Below are 23,156 nucleotides of genomic sequence, written 5' to 3' on the forward strand. Positions count from 1 at the left end.
AACAATGAAAAGAAAACACATAGACAGTCAGTTTATATGGAAATTGACAGTGGAAGATCACAAGTATACTGACCTGTTTTAAATAAGATATGGTTTAGTTATAATAAAACTTTGGGGGGAAAGTTGTATTCTTTCACATATACATGTATACATACATACATATTTGAAGGTGAGAAATTTTGCATTTGAGAAAGAGAAATTGTAACTTAGCTATGATAGTCTAAACATTAAATAAAAATGAAACATTTCAACTAGAGTTATCAGTTTTACTATTTAAAAAAAATTTTTGTAACTCGAGCCCTTTTCAAGAACCGAAAACTGTTTAATATAGTTACTGAAATGGGATGCAATTATTGGGGTAATTCAGTTTTTACTAGTGCTGTAGATAAATTATATTATAGAAGATATCTTAATATTCAAGGTTTTTATCCAAAAATATTATCTTGTTTGATAACAGTATTTTCTTGAATAATTTATTTCATTTTGAATAATTATTTTACTTTTTTCAAACAAAGTGGGGGAAAGCTACTCAGATTATTCCATGATGTTACTATTTTCTGAGTGAATCCAGGAATCTTGACTGCACACCTTTTTTTTACTATTTTTGCCTCCCTCTCAATCCCACACATCAGTCGTTTAAAAATTGATCAGAGGACATAGCTACCATGATTTCTTTTGTAAATCGTATTATTTATTATTACACTGCCATCAATTGTCAAACCTTTAGAGTAGTTTCAGTTACTAAATGATACGAAAAGAAATACTGCAGAGGAAAACTTCTGTTTAATATTTGCCCAAATTAAGGGTATGGTGTAAAGTCCATCTTTGAGTTGATCACTTAAGTTTCAAAAAGACAACCAAAGGATAACTACATAAGTGTTAAATTCTTTAGCAATTGGTGGTAGATCCATTAGTAATAAAATCACTTTAGTTTGAACTTTAAAAATAACTGGCTGTTATATTACATGGCTGGCTCCTTCTTAAGGGAAAATGTTACTGTAGTTCTCCTGGCTCTAACTCATGGCAGCAGAACAGCCACTGCGATAGCACATCTACATGTGCCACACCTTTGTTCAAAGCAGGAGGAAGAGGGAAAGCAAAGATACCCAGAGACCTTGACAGGTGTCTCAGTGGCTGGAACTTTGTCACATAGCTATTTCTAGCTATGGAGAGGCTGAGAAAGTACACGTTTGGCTTTTACAGCTTCTGTCCAGGGTCAAGCAAGGGAAAAAAGATTTGGGTGTGGGGTGAATCAATCTATGGTATCTGCAATAGGTAGAATACATATTCATATTTTTCTGTTTGTATTATTGTTTTGCAGCTTTGTGAAGTCTTTTTGAATTATAAAGTAATTTGACCTCTGCTGACAAACTTGGCATTTCTTTTTCTTCTTAAATTTATGGAGGTCTTTGCCTGATTTTAAGCCATAAAATAGCTGAACAAAATGGGAAGTCATTGCACTCAAAGCTAGCACTAAGTAATGCAGTCTATTTTAACAGGTCGCTGAATCTGGCGTATATTTAATGCTGGGCACTTGCCATCCAGCAACAGTAGAATGAATGATGATTATCTTTTTTTACCATTTGAAAAAAAAAATCAGGCTTTATCTGATTTTAAAGCTTTACCAGAATGGTTAGAAAAATGTATTTTCAGGCTTAGGAAATACTTGCTATCACTTACAGAACATCTCAGATGATCTTCAGTCCATAGGAAATATGGTTTATAGGGTAGTAATGCTACAGGCATATTAGATATTAGTGCATGCCTTAAAGAGGGCACTATATTGTATATGGTCCAAAATTAATATTTGCCATTTTTAGTCATAATTGTAGTAGCATAGAAGTTTAAATGGAACTACAGTAGAGAGAGCTTTGAAACATAGTATCTCTAACTTTTTTCTCATATATTTAATAAGAAATCTGATGTTGTCAATTAGGGTAATTTTTAGAGTGCTATTGACATTTAAACTAGCATATTGAGCAATATGTCTTTTTTCAGTAGCCACAAAATGAAATTATTAGGTTGTTCTCTTGGTGATGAAATACCATCTACAGTAAAACCAAGAGTAAACATAATGGATAACTGTAGGATACCCAAATGAGAGGAACAAATATCTTTCAAAGGAAGAAACTTTTAGCTGTTAAAGTGAATGTAAAGCAAAGTTCTTTTTCAACATATGCAAAGCAGCTTTTTCCTTACAGGGCACTGGAAGCAAGAGGTAATTCTCATTTTCAGTCCTTTAATCTACCAATGTGTTTAACATTTCTCCATATATCTGCAAGGCTTTCAAAAGAAGGAAGAATGGAAGTTGGTTTTGCATGTCATATTTCTCAAAGTCTCACTCTTAAAAGTTAACTTTCCCAGAATAATTATTTATTATTACACTAGTAAATTAGGTATTAGAAATGTATACCAACAACACATGAGACACTTTGGAAATTTATTTGGAAGGAAGGTTTCCCCTAGATTGCATGGGTCACATGTTTGACTCAGGACAATGTACAGGACAATATATCAGGCTTTGGAGTCAACCTAAATTCAGAGCCAACTTCCACCACTTACTAGAAGTCTGATCTTGGGAAAATTACTTAACCTCTTGATTTCTTCATCTGTGCAGAGGGACTCTCAATGGGGAGACTGCCTTTCTTGCAGCGTTGTTGTAAGGAATGAGAAGATATGTCAATGCTTTATATGCTTTCTGACTATGAGTGTTCAATAAATGCTCACTATTTCTGTTACAAGGAAGATAAGAAAATACTTTTTTGGGACTTAACAATTATGGATTTTAAGTCTTGTAGAAACCACTAGTTGCTACTCCAAGACTATACCTATGAATCAGCTTTTCAGGTAGTAGTACATAGATATTAAATTTCATAAATTTATTCAATAAATATTCAATAATATAATATTATTGAATATTATAATAATATTCAAAATACCTTATTTTTGTTTTTGTTATTGTTATACCCAGATAATTTTTAAAACTGTTTTCTGCATTATCCAAAAGGATTACTTTCAGAATCTTAAGATCATGGATTCTAGGATGACAATGGATATTCCACTTATTTATTAATGATGGATAACTTGAAGGGTAAGCATTCAGAAGTTGTTTTCAAACAATGAATTTTCTCATAATATGTGATGTTTGAATCAACTCAAGTGCCCATCAGTACATGAGTGGATTAATAATATGTGGTATATGTATACCAGGGAGTACTACTCAGTCGTAAAAAATGGTAAACTCTAATACCTTTTGTAACAACCTAGATGGAACCTGGAAATCTAAGTGAAATATTTGCAATATTTCACTTAAAAGAAGTGAAATATTGCAAGAATGGAAAAACAAACACCACAGGTACTCACTATTAAATTGGAACTAATAGATCAACACTCATGGGCACATATGGAAGTAAAATTCAATGGAAATCAAGTAGAAGGTAGGGGGAGGAGGGGATGGGTAAATTCACACCTAACAGGTACAGTGCACACTGTCTGGGTGATGGACAGACTTATAACTTTGACTCAAACTATACAAAAGCAATTCATATAACCAAAATGTTTGTACCCTTGTAATAGAAAAGAAAGTCTAAAATTTATGTAAGATAAAAAAAAATAAATCAAGATAGCATATTTCAATTTCAAAAAACCATTGTGTCACTACTGCAAAAAGATAAATGGAGTGAAAATTTGAAGTTATAGAATGGTATGCATGAGTTAAAAGAATGTTTGGGCTTTTCTTTTTATTACAAATATTAAAACTAATTTAAAAAACACTTTTTGAGATAAGATGCTACATCAGAACAGTATTTGTTTTTTATGGAGTAGTTTTTTAGATCTTAGAATATGAGGGGAGCATCATGATACCCCAGCAAAAGAGTCCTTTTCCTGTTAATCACCAAAAAAGATCTATGGTTGCTGATGCCTCCCAAGTTGAGCAAGGCCCACTGGATCAGTTGTCATCACAGGCCTGCAACTGTCCACTTGCTGGCCTCACATTGACCACATGGGTCCCAGCTGCACTAATCTAATGAATACAGTTTTAGTGTTAATTAAAAATCAGCCAAGTAAACAGACCAAAACCCTAAGGTTGAACTTTTGAGTGCAGAGTGACAACTTCTGAATGAAGTGACAACTTATGAACTTCCCGTGACAGCTTCTGCCTAAAGAGACCATAGTCATTAACCACAAGACATATATTTTTGATGAGGAAATAACTGCAAGTGATAGACCCTCAGCTGATGCCAAACTGTTCTATGTAAAGAAAATGTTCTCAGCAATAGTGCTGCTTTCCAAAAAAGATATACTAGATATTCATGTATGAACAGGCCCTTTTTTAACCTCTAACTTTTGGAATGCTAAATTGCTAATTCTTAGAATATTTTAGAGAAATGTACTTATATCTTACTCAGTGTTTCTTTTCCATTTTTTGTTTTTTTTTTACCCTGTACCCTCTTCCGTTTAGTAACAGCAAAAAAAGTTTATAAAATAATGTCAGAATTTGGCCATAAAGAGAACCATTAAATGCATAAGATCCAACTTTTTGAGGTAGAATTAGAGACACTGGATTTTTCTTAGGAGAATGAGATGCTTCTTAGAAACAGAACAATCTGTCTTCTACAAGTAGTTATTACTAGAATTCTCATTTTTTAAAACTGGCTTTATCAGGCATTCTGACTCTTTTGCTGAAAAAAATTGCCATTGCTAACCATTCTTTTTTCCACCGGGGAATTGATGCTCAGTGGCCCATTAGAGGCCATGCAGTAGCATTAAATGATTACTCCTTCTGTATATATCTCCTGCCGTCTTTTTTAAAACGTATATTAAAACTGGCTGCGGGAGAATTTAGGACATCTAAATCTGAAGAAAATTCGCACACATACATATCCACTCAGTGGTTAGAGGCAGCCTCAAGTAGCTGGTAACAAACAACTTGCATACATGGCCGCAAGAAAGAAGCAGAGTTGTGGAGAAAGGAAAGGAAAGCGGGTTAGCCACCGTGGTGGTGGTAAACCTCAGAAAACACTGCAGCTGAAGAGAACCAGTGCCGGTATAGTCAGCAGCTTGGCATGGCAGAGAGGGGTCCATAGTTTCCTGTAAATCTAGTAACAGAAGGTTGGGTAGGGCAGAACCGTCTTGGCTGCCCAAGGAGTATTCAGGGACAGGAGTAGAGAAGTTGGGTGTAGGGCAGGAGCAGAGAGCTGATGGGGAGGGAAGGTTGTGGGAGTTGAAGGATATAAGGCAGGCAAGGAAAGACGGTGTTGTGACATTCTTTCTTTGAGCCAGCTCTCAAGCCCAGTGTGGTGTGTTATTTTCTGCCTGGCCTGGCCGTGGTTTCTTGGACCCCAGAAAGGGCTGCCTTCCATCTGGAACAACAGGAAAACTCAGAGGCCACAGCTGACTATCTAGGGTTTGCAAGCAACAAAAAAATGCGTGAGGGCTCTTGTATGTGGTGTAGTGGAGAGAATCAAAATGAGAGAGTTCACAGCCTTGCTCATCTCTGCACTTCACTGGGCCTCAGCTTCCTCATCTGGAAAATGGGGATAATAACACCCCAGAGGGGTGTTGTAAGGATTAAGTGTGATAAATTGTATCAAGGTCCCCTCCAGGTGCAGTGTGGTAGCTGTTTGACAAAGTTAATTCACGTCCTCCTTGACGGCATCTAACTACGTAACTCAAAATGATGACAGCTCCTACAGTTTCGTTTGTAGATCAGAATAATGCTTTCTAAAATTCTTTTTTTTCCTTTTATTTCATCATATTATGGAGGTACAAATATTGTTAGGGTTACAAATATTGCCCCTGCCCCCCCCATGTGTCCAATCCCCCGGTGGTGTGCACCAAACACATTATGAAAGCATACACCCCTTTCCTCCTCCCCCCTCCCGCCTGCCCACTGCCCAATAAAAAGTTTTTTTGGTTTTTGTTTTTTTTTTTTGACATTTTGGTTACATTGTATATCTTTGGCTCTCCCTAAGAAGGGTTAGAGTTATGCCCTTCCCCTCCAAAGTGCTCGCCACATCCCTAAGATTGGGTCCTCCCTCCCCCCCGAATCCCTGGTGAGCATTGCCACCATTTGAAAACCATAGTTTTAATCAGTCAGTACCAATTTGATGGCGAGTAAATGTGGGGTAGACATTTTCCATGTCTTGTGTCGCCTCACTTTGGATAACGGGCTTAAGCTTAATCCAGGATAGCATAAACAGTGCTAGCTCACAGTCATTTCTTAGGATTGAGTAATATTCCATTGTGAGCATATACCACATTTTAATTGTCCACTCATGAATTGATGGGCACTTGGGTTGTTTCCATGACCGTGCAATAGTGAATTATGCTGCTATAAACATTTGGGTGCAGATGTCTTTATAATAGAATGTCTTATGCTCTTTTGGGTAGATGCCCAAGAATGCTATTGCAGGGTCGAATGGTATTTCTGTTTCTAGCTGTTTGAGGTATCTCCAAATTCTTTTCCACAAAGGTTGCACTAATTTGCAGTCCCACCAGCAGTGTAGGAGTGTTCCTGTCTCTCCGCATCCTCACCAGCATTTTGTTGTTTTGAGGTTTCTTGATATAGGCCATTCTTACTGGGGTTAGGTGGTATCTCATTGTGGTTTTGATTTGCATTTCGCTAATAATTAGAGAAGTTGAGCATTTTTATATGTTTGCATGCCATTATTCTCTCTTCTTTGGAGAAGTTTCTTTTCATTTCTGTCGCCCATTTCTTGATGGGATTGTTTGATTTTTTTTCTTGTTAATTCTTTTAAGTTCTAGATAGATTCTTGTTATTAGACCTTTATCAGAGGTGTAGAGAGCAAATATTTTCTCCCACTCTGTGGGTTGTCTATTTGCTCTACTGATGGTTTCCTTGGCTGTGCAGAAACTTTTTAATTTGATCAGATCCCATTTGTTTATTTTTGATGCTGCAGTGATTGCCTTGGGGGTCTTCCTCAAAAATTCTTTGCCTAGGCCAATGTCTGATAGGGTTTTCCCAACATCTTCTTCTAGGATTCTTAAGGTTTCATGTCTTAAGTTTAAGTCTGTTATCCATCTTGAGTGAATTTTTGTGAGAGGTGAGAGGTTGGGATCCTGATTCGCTCTTCTGCATGTAGCTAATCAGTTTTCCCAGCACCACTTATTGAAGAGAGATTCTTTTCCCCAATGTATATTTTTGTCAGCTTTGTCAAAGATTAGATTGCCATATACTGATGGTTTCATCTCTGGTATCTTAGATCTATTCCAGATATCTATGCTTCTGTTCTTGTGCCAGTACCGGGATGATTTAACTATTATTGCTTTATAGTACAGCTTGAAGTCAGGAAGACTGATGCCTCCCAGTTTGTTCTTTTTATTTAAGATTGCTTTGGCTATACGAGTTTTTTTCTGGTTCCATACGAAGTGAAGAATTATTTTTTCTAGATCTGTAAAGAATGCTGATGGTATTTTGATGGGGATTGCATTGATTCTGTAGATCACTTTAGGTAATGTTGACATTTTAACTATATTGATTCTACCAATCCATGAACAAGGTAGATTTTTCCATCTGTTTAAATCTTCTGCAATTTCTTTTTTTAGTGTTTCATAGTTCTCCTTGTATAAATCTTTTGTATCTTTCGTTAAGTATACTCCTAGATATTTAATTTTCTTTGGGGCTATAGTAAAGGGTATTGCATTTTTGGTTTGAGTTTCTGCTTGATGGTTCTTGGCATATATGAATGCTTCTGACTTGTGTATCATGATTTTATAACCTGAAACTTTACCAAATTTGGTTATCAAGTCTAGGAGTCTCTTGGAAGAGCCCATAGGGTTTTCTAGGTATAATATCATATCATCGGCTAAGAGCGAGAATTTGATTTCATCTGCCCCCACTTGAATGCCCTTAATACCCCTCTCCTGCCTGATTGCTATCGCTAGGACTTCAAGCACTATGTTGAATAGGAGAGGAGATAGCGGGCATCAACTGTAATAAACTCAGTAAGAAATGAAAAAGGAGAGATCACAACAGATACCAAAGATATACAAAACATTATATTTGATTGACTATTATAAAAGACTATATGCCAAAAAACTACAGAACGAAGATGAAATGGAAAAACTCTTAGATTCATACAACCTCCCTAAGATCACTCAGTAGGCAACAGAATTCCTAAACAGACCAATCTCAAGCTCAGAAATTGAAGCAGTAATTAAAAACCTGCCCAAACGGAAAAGTCCTGGGCCAGATGGCTATACTTCAGAGTTCTACCAAACATACAAAGATGAACTCATACCTATACTACAGAAACTATTCCACACCATTGAGAAGGATGGTATCCTTCCTAACTCATTCTACGAAGCCAATATCACCTTGATACCAAAGCCAGGAAAGGACACAACAAAAAAAGAAAATTACAGACCAATATCCCTCATGAATACAGATGCAAAAATCCCAAATAAAATTTTAGTAAATAGAATTCAGCAGCACATCAAAAAAATAATTCACCATGACCAGGTGGGCTTCATTCCAGAGATGCAGGGATGGTTCAACATACACAAGTCTATAAATGCAATTCACTTCATAAATAAAATCAAAAACAAATACCATATGATTCTGTCAGTAGATGCAGAAAAAGCATTTGACAAAGTCCAACACACCTTTATGATAAAAACTCTTAACAAAATAGGCATAGATGGCTCATACCTTAAACTTATCAAATCCATCTATGATAAACCCACTGCTAATATCATTCTAAACGGGGAAAAATTGAAATCTTTCCCCTTCGATCCGGAACTAAAATTTTTAACTGCTATGCATCCAGTGAGAAAAGAATTGCTGAGAAGTTTACATGTAATGCTTTGTATATCTCAGATCTCAGGGACTTTGCTAATTTGTGGTAAGGTGACAGCACCTGCAGTGGGGCCAGAGCAGTCCAGGAAGCTGACCACGAAGGGCAGCTTATCCTAGAGGTTGACTAGAAGTTACTCTGGCAAGCAGGGCTGGTGGGAAGCCACATCCGCCTTGAGCTCTAGGAGCACCTGTGCACTAGGGGTTACAACACAAACTGCTGGGCTGTGGGCTAACTGTGGCTCACAGACATGTTTATCGGTTAGCCAGCATAGTATTTTTTTAATGGCTTTAGTCAGGGCCCTCACTCTCATTTTGCCAGATTCCCCATTCATTTCCAGTTGCCCTGGACCTGGCCATTCTGTTCTTGTCTGGCCCTTCACATGTTCATCCCCTCTTCTGAGCTCTAGGCAGAGGAGGGACACTAGCCAGAGAGCTGGCAGTGGAGACAGAACCAGGGACTGAATGTGTCCTTTCCCTTTATCCTAGCGTTGCCAGGTGACAGACAGCACTTTCAGTTAAATTCGAATTTCAGATAAACAACAAGTAGCTTTTCAGTATAAGTATGTCCCATGTAATCTTTCCATTTCCCCATTGTGGCAGCCCTGCTCTATTCCCATTTATAATTCTCAGCCTGGCAGCAATAGGTGTTCAGTTCGTGGTCATTGTCACTGTAACACCTTAGCAGCTTAAAGGGAGAAAGGGAGAGAGAGGACTAATATATTTCAGCATTTGAAAGAGGTAAATTGAGCCAGAGGTGTGAATGAGTGTTTTAGTTTGATAAGGGGTAAAGCTGGAAGCTGTCCTGGCTGGGAGGGCGCTGACAGCTAGGTGACTGGAGGCAGGGCCTTGCCGGCTGGCTCTGTAAAGAGCTGTGGGAGGGGAGGCACATTGCCGAGACTGACTGAGGTGGCATCTTGACACCTGTTAGGTGAGATGTAATTGTGGTAGACTTCAGGCTGCAGTCTTTGTGAACGTACAGCCGCGCCAGGCTCTGCCTCTTTTCTTTCCTGTCCCTGAGTTGCTCTGAGTTAGCTAAAGGGCTTCTTTCCTTAGGGGTGTTCTCCCTTATCTCAGTTTAACTCCTGAAGCCTGGGAGGACTCTGAGGAGGTGGTGTGTGTGTGAGTAAAGATCGGTGAGCCATGTCATAACGTTTGATTGCCTCACCATGTTGTCAGGGGAGATAATTTTTTTTTTTAAATAAGCTTTATTTTTTAGAGCAATTTTAGGTTCACAGCAAAATTAAGCAGAAAGTAGAGAGAGTTCCGGTACACCCCCATCCCCACACAGGGACGACCTCTCTCCCCTCAACATCCCACACCATGGTGGTGCCTTTGTTACAGTTCTTCTTTAAGGATGAGAAAACTAAGAGGGATCAGCACCTTGGCAGCCTGCTGTGCTCCTGTGACGGCCCTGCCTCAGCACCAGGGGTCCTGCTGCCTGGTGCTCCTTCAAGGCCTTCTGCCTCTTCCTCCCCACAGGGAGATGTAGGCAGGGGGGTAGCATGAGATAAGCACAGGAAGGGCTGGTTAGGTTGCTGTAGTTGGTTCACCTGGGAAGACATTTTTTCCAATGGATAAGTGAGGGTTTGGAGAAGCTGTGAATTAATTTCCTCAGGTTATTTTTTATCTCTGTCCCTTCCTTTCCTTTCCCAGTTTCACCAAAGATTGAAAGAAAGAAAGTGGATTCAGTGACCCTAAACATATTTTGTGTTGAGAATTTTATCTGAAAGTTCAAGAAGTTAACTTTTATATGACAGTCAGATAATTTCAAGGAAAGTTTGGTGGAAATTACTGTCAGGCTTTTAAAATCAGTGTTTTTCAAAGCTCCAACCCTAAGTATAATATAAGAGCAATGGCACATCACTTTCAGCTTTAGCAATCAGCCAGTTTGATCTCCCACCCTAGACCTCTCCTGAACCAGACACAGCCCTTTGGGTCCTCCAGAACACTGGGGACAAGAGTGTCACCGGACCACAGAGCTTCCTCCCTTTAGTGCCAAACAGCAAGCTGGTCCATAAATGAGCCGCTGTCTGTTGGCTTCTAGGTTGCTTATTTCCTCACTGCAGGCTGAGACCTGTTAACTCAAAAGCCCACTGGCACCAAACTCAAATTTTCACACATCTGATTATTTTAAAAAATAGCTTCAACCAGCATATTTTTAGGCATTTGGATCCTGCTTGCTTTACATATTCTGTGAAACCCTACCCAGCATCTCTGTTGGCCATTGATAAGATAGAGCTTTGTGGTTTTAAGACCCCAAGCTGCAACTGTCCTTCAAGGTTCTCTGACCTAGAAATTCCCCACATGTTGGAGAGTGACATCACTTAGTCCTAAGCCCTAGGCCTAAGTCCTCTCCCCTGGGAGTTCCTTCACCCTCCTCCCTTTCTGCATGGTGGCCCCCTTGCCCTAAGTCTCTGGAGGATCTCATGCTGTGCAAGACTACCTCCTCATGCAACCACCCAATAAAGCTTATTGTGTCTTGCTGCCTCATGTGGTCATATCTTTTTCCAAAGTCAGCCCCCCAACCTCCTAAACAAACCCCACACACAAACATACCTGGCAACCAAGATTTCATGAAAGCCAGTATATGAACCTTCAGAACCAAAGACTGACTCACATTACCTTACCCCCTTGGTACTCTTTATCCTATCTTCTTCCACCTTTTGGATACCAAATAGTAGATTTTAAAATGTATATATTTGTGAAGAGCTTGTGTATGACAGATTTGTCTGGTTTCATGTATATTTGTCCCTTCTGTTTATATATGTTACTAGGAAAAATTATGAAGCTCTTTCAGATTGCAGAAATCAAAGACAAGCTTAGGTTTTTAATAAAAAGTAATTATAATGTCTAAAATGTATTGAGCACTTGTGTCAGGCAATGTGCTAAACACTTTACATGCATTATTTTATTTGATAATCACTACAGCCAACGAGGCTGATGCTTTCATTTATTCACATTTTGTGGGAGTAGAAAGTGGGCTCCAAGAGATTAATTGCCTCACTTAGAATCACATCGAAGATTGCAGAGCTTGGATATGAATCCAGTTTTTCAGATGCCTTTGCCCGTGACCTGCTCTTATGCATTACTCCTCAACAAATGAGAAGGTTTTCTATAAGGACACACACGGAAGTAAGCAAACAGTTGCAGCAGGCAGCGAGGAAATGGGAAGATAATTCATCAACATTCAGGATTCAATAGCCTTGTTTGTAGTTCCATAGCTGCTATACAGACTTAACACATTTCTACCGGTGCCCCGTGCAAATGGCTAAGTAGCCCGTCTCTGCTTCTATCGGCCTCCTCTTACCTTCTCTTACCTCCCCTTGCCTTCTGTTTCCCCTGTGGCTTCAACTGCCTCATGACTCCTTTTTATGACTTTTTGCACATTAGTACTTTTGTTTTTACATCATTATCTGGCCTCCAGATTCTGTCCGAATGTCTCCCAGTTACACTCCCCTAGGTGTCGAGTAGGTGGTTGGGTTGCCCAGCTCCATCATTAGTGAGAGCTGTGCACCAGGGTACCTCAGCTTGGAGGCTTATGGCCAGCTCTCAGTTATCTGCCTTTGGATCAGACACCAGACCTGGGTCATTCAGCTGGAGCCACATGTACAAACTATGGAAATTTTGTGTAAGACCCCACAGGAGGAGGCTGTAAGTGGAACTTAATCTCATAGGCTTCTTGAAGGGGACAGTGAAAACCCCAAAGTCTTCCTGAGATCTGTCTGGCAGGATCAGTGAGATTTTCAAAAAGATTTCTGGTGTGTTTATTTTGAAAAATTTACGATCGTAGGATTAAAGCTTTAGCTTTAATAAAAATATTTGCGGAAGGTGGTTCTTAGCAGTAAAATCCAAGTTATGAAATCTACACATACTGGGGAAATTCAAACATATTTTATTTGTTTTCAATGTCCTTGATTAGATCATGCCATAAAATTTAAAACAAATTGTTAGGTACAACAATAGAGTTGTATACAACATTTAATTGGTTTTCTTACTATTCTCCCATGTTTATAGACATTTACTGAGCATATAAGAAGGCAGCATTTTAAGCTTCCATACATTATCTGTTAGATAATAAGTGAAATAGAGTCCTATATATTTTTCTGGTCCTTCAGAATCATTGTATTCATAGTGTGGCAGATACTCGATAAATGCCATTGCCTAATTAGTCAGCCCTGATGCCAATTGAAAGGAAAGAAAAAGTCAAGGAATCTTTTCTATAAGCATAGAGTCAAGGAAAAATAATGCTATTTTTGATTATCTTATGTCTTCATTCTATCTTTTTTGGTCAGAATACTGGATTGCTATTATGACATTTTGTGTCATCGTGTCTTGTTTGTTTCCATTCACATAGTGTGTTAGCTATACCTTTCATCAATACAAAGGTAAATATTCAGGAAGAAAACTGCTTTCCTTTCTTTCAGTTTATTTCGTGTGGGTTTCAGTACCGCATTTGAAGTTTAGGCCCATTTTAATCCTTCTACTTGGGATGTCAGACTGTAGAACCCTAGTTAAGTTGATGAAAGACTATAGAACAAAATAAAGGGCCATATTAATAGAGGGATCAATTGTATTCATGGACTTCCTTCCTAGTAGCTGAATTTTAGAAGTGACTCCTTGTCCTTTGAGCTCACAAGAACACTGAGTCTGGAGAAATTAAATGCCTTCGTCCTCATGGTCTCTCAGCTGGCTAATGGCTTAGTATTGTAGAAGTAAAAGCTAGTAGCCTTTTGATGTTTTGAAATATTTGTATAAGTCATACATCTGAGCCAACGAGTTGATTTTATATATATGACCTGTGAACTCAGTCTCACAGTTATTCTGTGCACACACATGATGCTTTAGAGTTGGCTTTAATATGGTAAGTCATTTCCAGAGGTGACCAGCTGGTGGAATCACTTAACAATATAGCTGTTCCTCTTCACTTTACCAATTACCAGAAAAACTACTTGTGATGTTTTATTCAGGGCATTTTGACCACATCTTTTTCTTCTTCTTTTCTAACTTTAACTCATAAAAATCCCATGGGATGAGGAACCCATTTTGAGAAACGTGTCACAGCAACTTTTGAAATGTAGGAGGCCAAGCAATTAGTGTCAAATTTTCCCTGGAGGAAAAAAGATAGGGAAAGTTAATATATACCACAGTGGTTACTTTAAGAGGTTCTGCACTAGTGATGTGCTGTGTAAATGATAATTTTTGACAAAGCAACCCAGTCCTCTATGGGGAAGCTTATGCTAGCATTAAGCTACTAATAGTATGTGGCACTGGTTTCCAGTCAGATTTGCAGCTGAAACAAATCACCATAACATTTTTTTTTCTGTTTTGATATACAGTATATTCCAAAAGCTTTTGAATTTATTAAGCACCTTTAGAAATTTACAGAAATGAAGGGTTTACTAAATGTAGTACATTTAACAAAAGCCAAGTAAAACAGATATATTCTCAAGGTGTTTTTGTGGATTTCATGTTACCTAGTCTTTCAGAGGCTCATTGGTTTCTATTTTTTGGGATGTGAATATAATTGGTTTCAATATAGGTTTAAAATTCAATAAACATGTGATTACCTGCCATCTGTCAAGCAGTATGGTAGGTGCACAAACACAGACTTGTTCATACATTCCTTACATACACCCTGTGAGGATTTATGATCCCAAATTTTCAGATAAAGAAAGAGAGTCTCACAAAAACTATGACTCATCTTTAAGTGTGTGACTAATCAGTGACATTGTAGACATAAGTCAAGTTATCTGACCCTCAAATCTATTAGACTTTCCAATAAAATTAATTTATAAGAAGAAAATCTTGAAAACACTATCTTTTACACATGCTTTTGATTGTTGGTAGAACAACAATCTGATTCATTCAAAGAAGACTCTGTTGCTGACTCATTAAGGAAGATGATGCAGTGTGTTGGTTAATGCCATGGGCTTTAGAGTCAGGCCAGCATGGAAATGAACCCCGGCTCCTTGGCTGTGGAGAAATGTTATGACTTTGAGTAAAGTTGTGGTTTTAATATCCAAGCCTCAGTTTCTTCATCTGCCTAACGATGATAAAACACATTTCATGGGGTTGTAGCAAGAATTGAGTACAACACTGGTGGTACAGCATTTAGCAGAGTACTCAGCAGATGGTACAGATTCTTGGTAGCTATTAGTAATAGTAATTGTGGTGAGATAGGAAGATTAAAGAAATTGCATAAAAAAAAGATGCTCACTGTTGTGTTTAGGGACATATAAAGACTTTTTTATTAATAAAAATGTATTGATCTCACTGAAGATTTTTAGTGACAAACATCCCTTGAGTAATAGCTGTAGCTTTATGTAATGCTCTTTAAGATAGTTTAAAATATGGAGCCAGAATAGAACATTTTCAGATTATGTCCATATTTTGATTACTGTTGCTAATAGGGTAGAAATAGTGGCATGAATAAGTTCTAGACAGTTAAAGAGTCCCCAACCATTTTTCAAAACATATATACAAAAATAATTACATATATTCTTTGAGTCATTGAAAAAAGTTTATGTAACTAATTTATGGCAGAGAGGTTTGTCTTTTTAAAATATTGCTGGTACATGGGCTGTCAATTGGGATTATGCAGAATCAGTCTTCAGTTACATACATATGCACACATGCATATCTAACTAAAGATTGATTATATTAAACTGGAATGTTTCAAACTCTAGGCATAATCATAGTTTCATTTTTTATTTCCTGTAGATATCTAAAAATACCTTTTCATATAGTCTTAGTCAAAAAACATCAAAGTGTTTAAAGTGATAGCCTTGAATATTTACATACAATGAAGTCAACAAAGTAAGAAGAACCTTGTGCAAAAATATGAATTTTAAATATAGCACCTTTGCAGATTTAATCTGTTATGAGAATGAACTAGATAAATGTAGGAATGATTCATTGTTTTAGGATAAGCTAAATTCTTATTGTTGGAAACTGCCTTGAAAATGATTTTGATATTAAATAGGATTAAATGGACTAAAAAAGAAAAATTTTCATATGTACACATAAAGGGTAATGTATATGTGTATGTTTTAGTTTACACCATCATCACCCTTTTGATTAATCATCCTTTTAACTAAGTAGTGAATTTTAATGTTTTAACCTTTAGCTCTTCGATATATGATCTATTTTGTAGCAAGAACATCTCAATTCAAATTATAATCCCATTTCCACTTTTTTTCCTCAGATGATGCAACATGCTTGGAATAATTATAAAGGTTATGCCTGGGGATTAAATGAACTGAAACCTATATCAAAAGAAGGCCATTCAAGCAGTTTGTTTGGTGAGTAGAATGTCGTTTGATTTCTTAGTGACAGTAACTTCTCTCCAATTGCCTGAGCTTATGGGTAGTGGAGAAGTCTGTGTAATATGCTGACCCTAACAGGCCTTGTTGCTAGGAAACTTGTACACCTGATGGAGTTCTCTGTAAGAACTGCACATACTGTGTCTTTCAGATGGAGCAGTGGCTGCATGTTAGAATGACCTTAGTAGCTTTAAAAAACTACTGATGCCTGGGCACACATCCAGAAATTCTCACTTAATAGGTATGGGGAACAGCATCAGGATTTCTAATTCCCCGGGTAATTTCCAGCGGAGCAACATTTGCTGGGTTGCACTAACTGCTTCCTGTCAGGTAAAAGCTGTGTCTTCATAGGCACTGGCCAAGGCAGCCAGCTGTGGCGCTCTTCACTGTATCTCAACTGTGGTTGTAGGTTTCTCCTCTTTGTACCACGGAACAGAAAGCAAGGATGGATTAGGCCAGTTATTTGAACTTTCATTATCTTTATCGCATGCTTTATTGCATTTGGTCCTCACAGCAGCCCTCTGTAATTGGTACTGTGGGTATTAACAACATTTTCATTGTGGAAGTAAGGAAGCTAAGTAAAAGAAGGGTTTGATAGATTCTTTGGGTCATAGATCTACTACCCAGTACCCTTCCTACTGTACTTGATTTCTTTCCAATCCCCAAAATATTATCTGTAACAGGATGAAGGGAATGGAGAAACACGCTTACCACTTCTTTGTTTTAGATCTTCTTTAATTTTTCTCAAAAACTATTTAATAGTTTTCTATATATAGGTCTCTCACATCTTTTTTATTAAATTTCTGATAGCTGAATTTTTTAATGCTCTTGAGAATGCTATCAATTTTAAAATTTTATTTTTCATTAATATTTTTGCCACTAGAATACCACAGTTGATTGTGTATATTGATCTTGTATTCATCAACTTTACTAAATTGGTTATAAATCTATTAGTTGTCTATAGATTATTTTCTATATACATATGTCATCTGTTAAAATTTTATTTCCTTTTTGTCTTTGTTTCTTTTGTCTTCTCTTCATTTTGTCTTATTGAACTGCTGCCAGTATTAAATAAAATTGAAAATGGTATAATAGTAAAAAAAAAAAGAGAGAGAGAGAGAATCTGCATCTTCCCACTTATTGGCCATTAGGGAGCTCTTCCTCTGAGAATCTAAGACGCTGCTTCCTTCTCATGGTTTTGCTTACCAGTTACATTCAACCTTACATCTCTTGCCCAGGGGAGTAAGACTGGTTACTTCATTAACTTAAGACAATGTTAATGAACATAAAAATTATTTCAAGTATTCATGACCTCCCAATTCTACCTTAAACAGAAACTAGAACTATTATTTGAAGATTTCAGAAGTAAAAAAGATTTCAAGTAGAACTGCACCTTATAGAGAGATATTTTGTGCTTGACCAGTTGTACTCAGTGTAAAACTAAAATATAAGAAATAAAAGTAGTTACTTAAAGTTATTAATGACTTAGAAATAAGATATCAATGAAAATAGGAAGCTGATACCATGTTTTAAAATGCCCACTTTAAAGTATTCCCTCTAGTTCCACCCTGAATCTGTAGTTCTATCTCCAAAAAAATTATATTTTTTAAAACCTGAGTATCCTCAGGTTTTTTCTCTTTACCATGAGATAAGATTTAGTTTCTATATTTTTGAAAATTAAGTATTTTAATATTCTATTATTGGTTTTCTAATGATTTCTCAATTTGGCATTTGAAAGACATGTACCAATGAAATAATTTGCATCTATATTTATAGATTTGACTGTGTATTGTCTAGAACAGTAATTATGTATAGAAAGTGTAGTGCCCAGTCTTTTGGCAGCGACTCATTGTCACAATTGTGCATGGCACCATGAGGCATTTGGAGGTAAACAAGACATGACTTCTCTGTTCTAAGAAAGCTTCCAGACTAAAAGAGATGCACATAAATAATTTTAATACAAGAGAGAAAGTGATGAGTGCCAGAGCAACATGAAATCTCCACATCATTGGAATTTAGAGAAAATAAACCACAGAGTCAGGACTGTCCAGGGTAGGAGGTCGGGGGTGTGTTAGCATCAGTGAGGGTTTCATAGAGTAAAATTTCATTTTAGAGTAATAACTTCTTAAGGCTGTCACTAAATAATTTTAGATATAATTGTATTTAGAGTTTTGCATAGGTGCACTACTTTGATGTAATTACATTAACAATATATATGTTGCTCCTTTGTTTTAGGCCTATTCTTATCTTGCTAGAGAATGCAATCACATTTCTAAGAGAAATTTCTAAGAAATTTATTGTCTACAACACAGAAGAAACTTTAAAGATAAGGTGTATCAGTCTACAAGCTATAATAATTTTTAGTCTGGTTTTGATACAGTTTTATATTTTCTTTCACTAAAATAATTTTAGATTGTGTTCAGTATTACTGCTTATTAATAAATTCAGTATTACCTTCTTCCTTTCCTAGGTATGGTCAGTTTGCATGAATGTATCCAAAATATTTTACTGAATAAATATTTTTCTGATATTTTCAGGTAACATCAAAGGAGCAACTATAGTGGATGCCCTGGATACACTTTTTATTATGGAAATGAAAAACGAATTCCAAGAAGCAAAATCATGGATTGAGGAAAATTTAGATTTTAATGTGGTAAGTTAAATAAAAGTTGCTGATTCAGTCCTTAAGTCTCAATTAACGTGGGTAAATTCTGCAGCGGAGATTATTACATTGTAATGTACTCTAGCAAAAACAAATAATGCAACTTTAAATAGTAAAAATATGATACTATATTCTTAAATTGCCCTCCTTTGCTACACAAATGTATGTGTTTGGTTTTTGGCAAATTACTGGTAAAGAAAAAAAAAGAAATTAATATTTATTGAGATCTACATATGCCTAGTATTCTTGTTCAAGTCCCACAACAACCCTATGCGATGAGTGTTATTTTCACACCTTTTTAGATTAGAAATCGGAGTCTCAGAGGCTTAATCCAGACCGCACAGCTAGTTGTGTGTCAGAGCTGTGATTCTGACACAGGTCTGTGTGGCTGCAACGCTTATGCTTTTATACAGGGCCACAGTGCATCCAGCAGCGCCATCCACTTTCCCATAAATAAGGCAGTAAACTTCGTTGATCTTATCTCCTATCAGTAAAAAATGTTTCTCTCTGTCTCTCTCTCTCTCTGCCTCCATATATATATGTGTGTGTGTGTGTGTGTGTGTATGTGTGTGTGTGTGTATACACAAACATATATACATACACACTTCTTAAAATTTTGTATATGTGTTGTCATTTTTGGCAAATACCTCAAGACCCATTGTACACTGAGGGAAAGAGAATTAAGGATAGTGGATACTTCTAAAACTTCCTGTTAATTTTGATTGGGGAGGACTGCATCGTATCAGACCTAATTTGATAGTCATTGTTTTACCTCATAATGATGTTGACAATGAACTTATTCTAAGAAAAGGAAGTATGTCGGCCCAGGCAGTTTTTAGTCGTTCACTTATGTTTGCATTATTGGTATTATTTTTAATCTGAGATTACTTTGCAGAAATCCCTGTAAGCCTCTAGTCTATCTGGTAAGCATTTGATAATATCTGTAAATCCCCGTAACCAGGCACAAGTAACATGCTGTATGTTGAAAGTGGACAAAGAAAGAGCATGTCCCTGCCGACCCTCTGCTTTGTGGCACTCATGTTCTCCCAGAAACCAAGTGAGGACACCAGGGTCAGTCAGAATATTAAGGACCAGTAAAGCTAAGTCTTTTCCCATCTCTCCGGATTAAAACATATGTAAATTAAATGTTTTAATTTTTTGTTCCTACTCCCCTAATTAATTGTGATATATACTGCATTTGGGAGACCTTAAACAGGTAGATGAATTTATGTTTAATTTGTCTGATAATTGAATCTAGAATATAAAGGAGACAATATTCCAGTAGTATAAAGGAACCTTGGAGATCAATGTGTTAAGCCCTTTTATTGTAAACATGGGAAAACAGGTGCAAGCCGCTAATGATTTGCTCAGGGTTGTGGAGATAGGATATTACTGATAGAACTAAATAAGAAAAATTAAAGGAAAAAAATTATGTTTCTTTTTGGAGATTTGTTTTCTTAATAATACTTTTGTCATGTCTTGTTATCATAAATAAATTCAGCTGCCTACCTTCAAAGACTTACAAGCTTATCTTCAGCTCTTCCTGAGATCGATTGACCCCTCCCTCCCTCTGACCCCACCCTCTATTTTCAGGAAAGGATGGGGAATAATAATTAGACTTCTCCAGAATCTGATGATGTAAGACAGGAAAGTGGACTTTAATAACACCTGCCTTATGAATAGTGTCCAGGTTCCTTGTTGATTCTTGGCTTAGTCTGATAATTATGGCATTGTTGCCCCAAACTTCTCAAATACTGCAGCAGTTCTTTCCTTTCTTGACCAGTGGTAGTCCAAGGAGCTCTGGACTTGGAGCTGGGGCTGTGGATGGTGTTGGGTGGAAGAGGAAGAGCAGTTTCATTTAAATGGACTAAGTACAAAGGCCTCTCAAAGGTTACTAGACAAGATGTTACTGTAACAGGGGGCAGTTGGCTGTCCTCAGATTAAAACCAGGTGACATGAATGTGTTCTGTGGGCCATGGGACCTATGAAAAAGCAGAATGAATCACAAGGGAACATCAGACGGTGTAGCAGAGAAGAATAATTTACTGAGCTTTCTTATGTGTAAGGCAAAGAGATCGGACTACCACTTAGTAATTGCTAAGATAGTGAACTTTGAAGCTTTTTCATTTAAAATTTAAAATCTTTGTTTTTTAATACGATTTTACTCAATTGGTATGCAGACTTTTTTGTAGATACATTTTAGGACTATTAATGACAGTCCTGGTTTAAACTTTTCAAAATATACTTTAAAATTTATACAACTATTATATATACATAAAAAATTCAAAATATACTAAAAATTGCAGCCACAGGTCTCAAATATATGGTTATTGTACTATTCTTATATGTGAGGTCTTGAGAAATATTTGTTGCAGTTCTCTTTTTGGGTATTACCATGTTTTCCTTTTAAAAAACATGTTATCAATAATATCCAATGACAGTGCTCCCATATTAAAAATAGTAAGATGTAAATTCAGGAAAGGTATATTGGTTTACTGTTCTAATCATTGCAATATAAAGTTCTTCAGCTTACTGTTTTCTAGTTGATTTTAATATATCGCATATGATAATTTATCTTATACTCACCCATTCTACCCAGAAATTCAAGTGATTATTTCAAAAATTACAGGAGTTTCCTTCAAAAAACATTAAGAAATTTTTCTCATTTACATGAAGGAATAAGAAATTGAAAATGCCTTAGCAAAAATAGAGAAAAATTATTTTTATGGATAACTTGTAGTATTCCTGCTTATATACATTATTACTTGAATTTAAATGAACATTTTTTCATGGTAAAGTATTTTAATTGACAGTGTGAGGATCTTGTAAAAAAAAAGTTAATGTATCCAAATTTATTGCAGAGGAAAAATAAAAATGACACTGAAGTAGAAACAATATTGTTGAGAGTTGGTTTATCCTATGATGCTCTTAAGTATAAACACATTTTATAGCCAAGAATAAACTTATTAATATGTGAAATATTTAATTTATATCACTAAAAAGATAAAGTAAATGCTTTTCATTGGTTTATACTATAATTAACTAAAACTCATTTGCTTTTCATTAGGGCATTAGCAAGTTGATTTATTTTGCACACTTGGTAGCAAAAAGTTCAAATGGCTTTAATAACAGGTTTAAAATAAATCAGTGCAATAATATGTTCTGGGGAGTGGGAGCAAGAGCTTTGTAGATGGAGCTTGTGTTCAGTTCACGTATCTGTAGAGGTACAGAGTTATTGGCAGAAAACCCCAAGGATACTCTTTGTGACAAGTTTTCTGGTTTTCATTCAAAGTAATCCAAGGACCAAGAATCTAAAACTGATTCTTAGTCATTCATTGTTCATTCACTCATGTATTATTTATTTACTAAATACCTTCTAAAGATTAGGTACTTACCCTTATGGAGCTTTTAATCTAGCAGAAAAGTATTCAGAGTATCCTAGCTAGAGCTGGGCTGTCTTAGGAAGGAAGAAAAGAAAGCAGAAACTACCATTTAATTAGTAACTGATATATACCAGGTATTATGATCCATGATTTTTTTCATAGGTTATCTCATTTAATCTTTGTAAGAACCATACAGAGTAAGTGGTATTTTCCCTACTTTTGTAGATGAAGAGGTCATAAATTAATCTGCCCAAAATTATGCAGCAAGTGAGAGCAGTGGTTTCAACAAGATCTGCCTGACTCAATGACTCCCTTGTTTTAATTGGAGAGGAAATGCAAAGAGTTGAGAAATATATAGGCAGCAACAGAATTTGAGTCCTCCAGGGTTAGGCACGTAATCTTAATATCACAGTTCTCATTGGAGTGTGTAATTCAATAGATATTCAGTAAATGTTTATTAAATGAATGAGAAGTTAACCTATCTGATGAGCTGACAGGGTGTGAGGGTAGCTGTATTATGTCATACTTTTATATAGTTAGAAATGATCTGAAGTTCAAGTGCAGTTGATCTACCTGTTTTTACCTAACCTACCTCTGTAGGATTTGGCAATCTCATTCTGTGAGATTGACCTAACATTTCCAGAACAGATTTGTGGTGGCCCCTGATACAAGAGGATCATTAACACAAGGACAAATGATCAATGGTTATGTATTTGGGCATTTCTAAATTCAGCTGTATTCTTTACTAGCACTGTAAAAATATATTGGTTACCTAGATCCTTATCTGATAAATATAGAAAATTGTCTTCAGTAATGAATTTCATAAAATATGTAGAACTTTTTTCCAGATGACAATTTTTAAACCCTCTGTTAAAGGACAAGTTGTATTAAAATAATCCTTTAAAAGTATTTTCTACACTGAAATAAAGTGATATCTTAATATGAGAGGCAGAGCTTTGAGAATGACA

General features: G+C 36.4%; 1 protein-coding gene across 1 annotated transcript in view; it reads left to right on the top strand.

Moving 5' to 3' along the window:
• MAN1A1 (mannosidase alpha class 1A member 1) overlaps nucleotides 1–23,156 on the top strand; it is a 169,417-nt gene that overhangs the window by 26,285 nt on the left and 119,976 nt on the right. The window contains exons 3-4 of the mRNA XM_012739118.2: nucleotides 16,026–16,122; nucleotides 18,681–18,796. Of these exons, the coding sequence (XP_012594572.1) occupies nucleotides 16,026–16,122; nucleotides 18,681–18,796 (213 nt within the window). The remainder of the gene's footprint in view (nucleotides 1–16,025; nucleotides 16,123–18,680; nucleotides 18,797–23,156) is intronic.

Source organism: Microcebus murinus, chromosome 5 (genome assembly GCF_040939455.1).
Source record: "Microcebus murinus isolate Inina chromosome 5, M.murinus_Inina_mat1.0, whole genome shotgun sequence".
Classification (NCBI taxonomy): Eukaryota; Metazoa; Chordata; class Mammalia; order Primates; family Cheirogaleidae; genus Microcebus; species Microcebus murinus.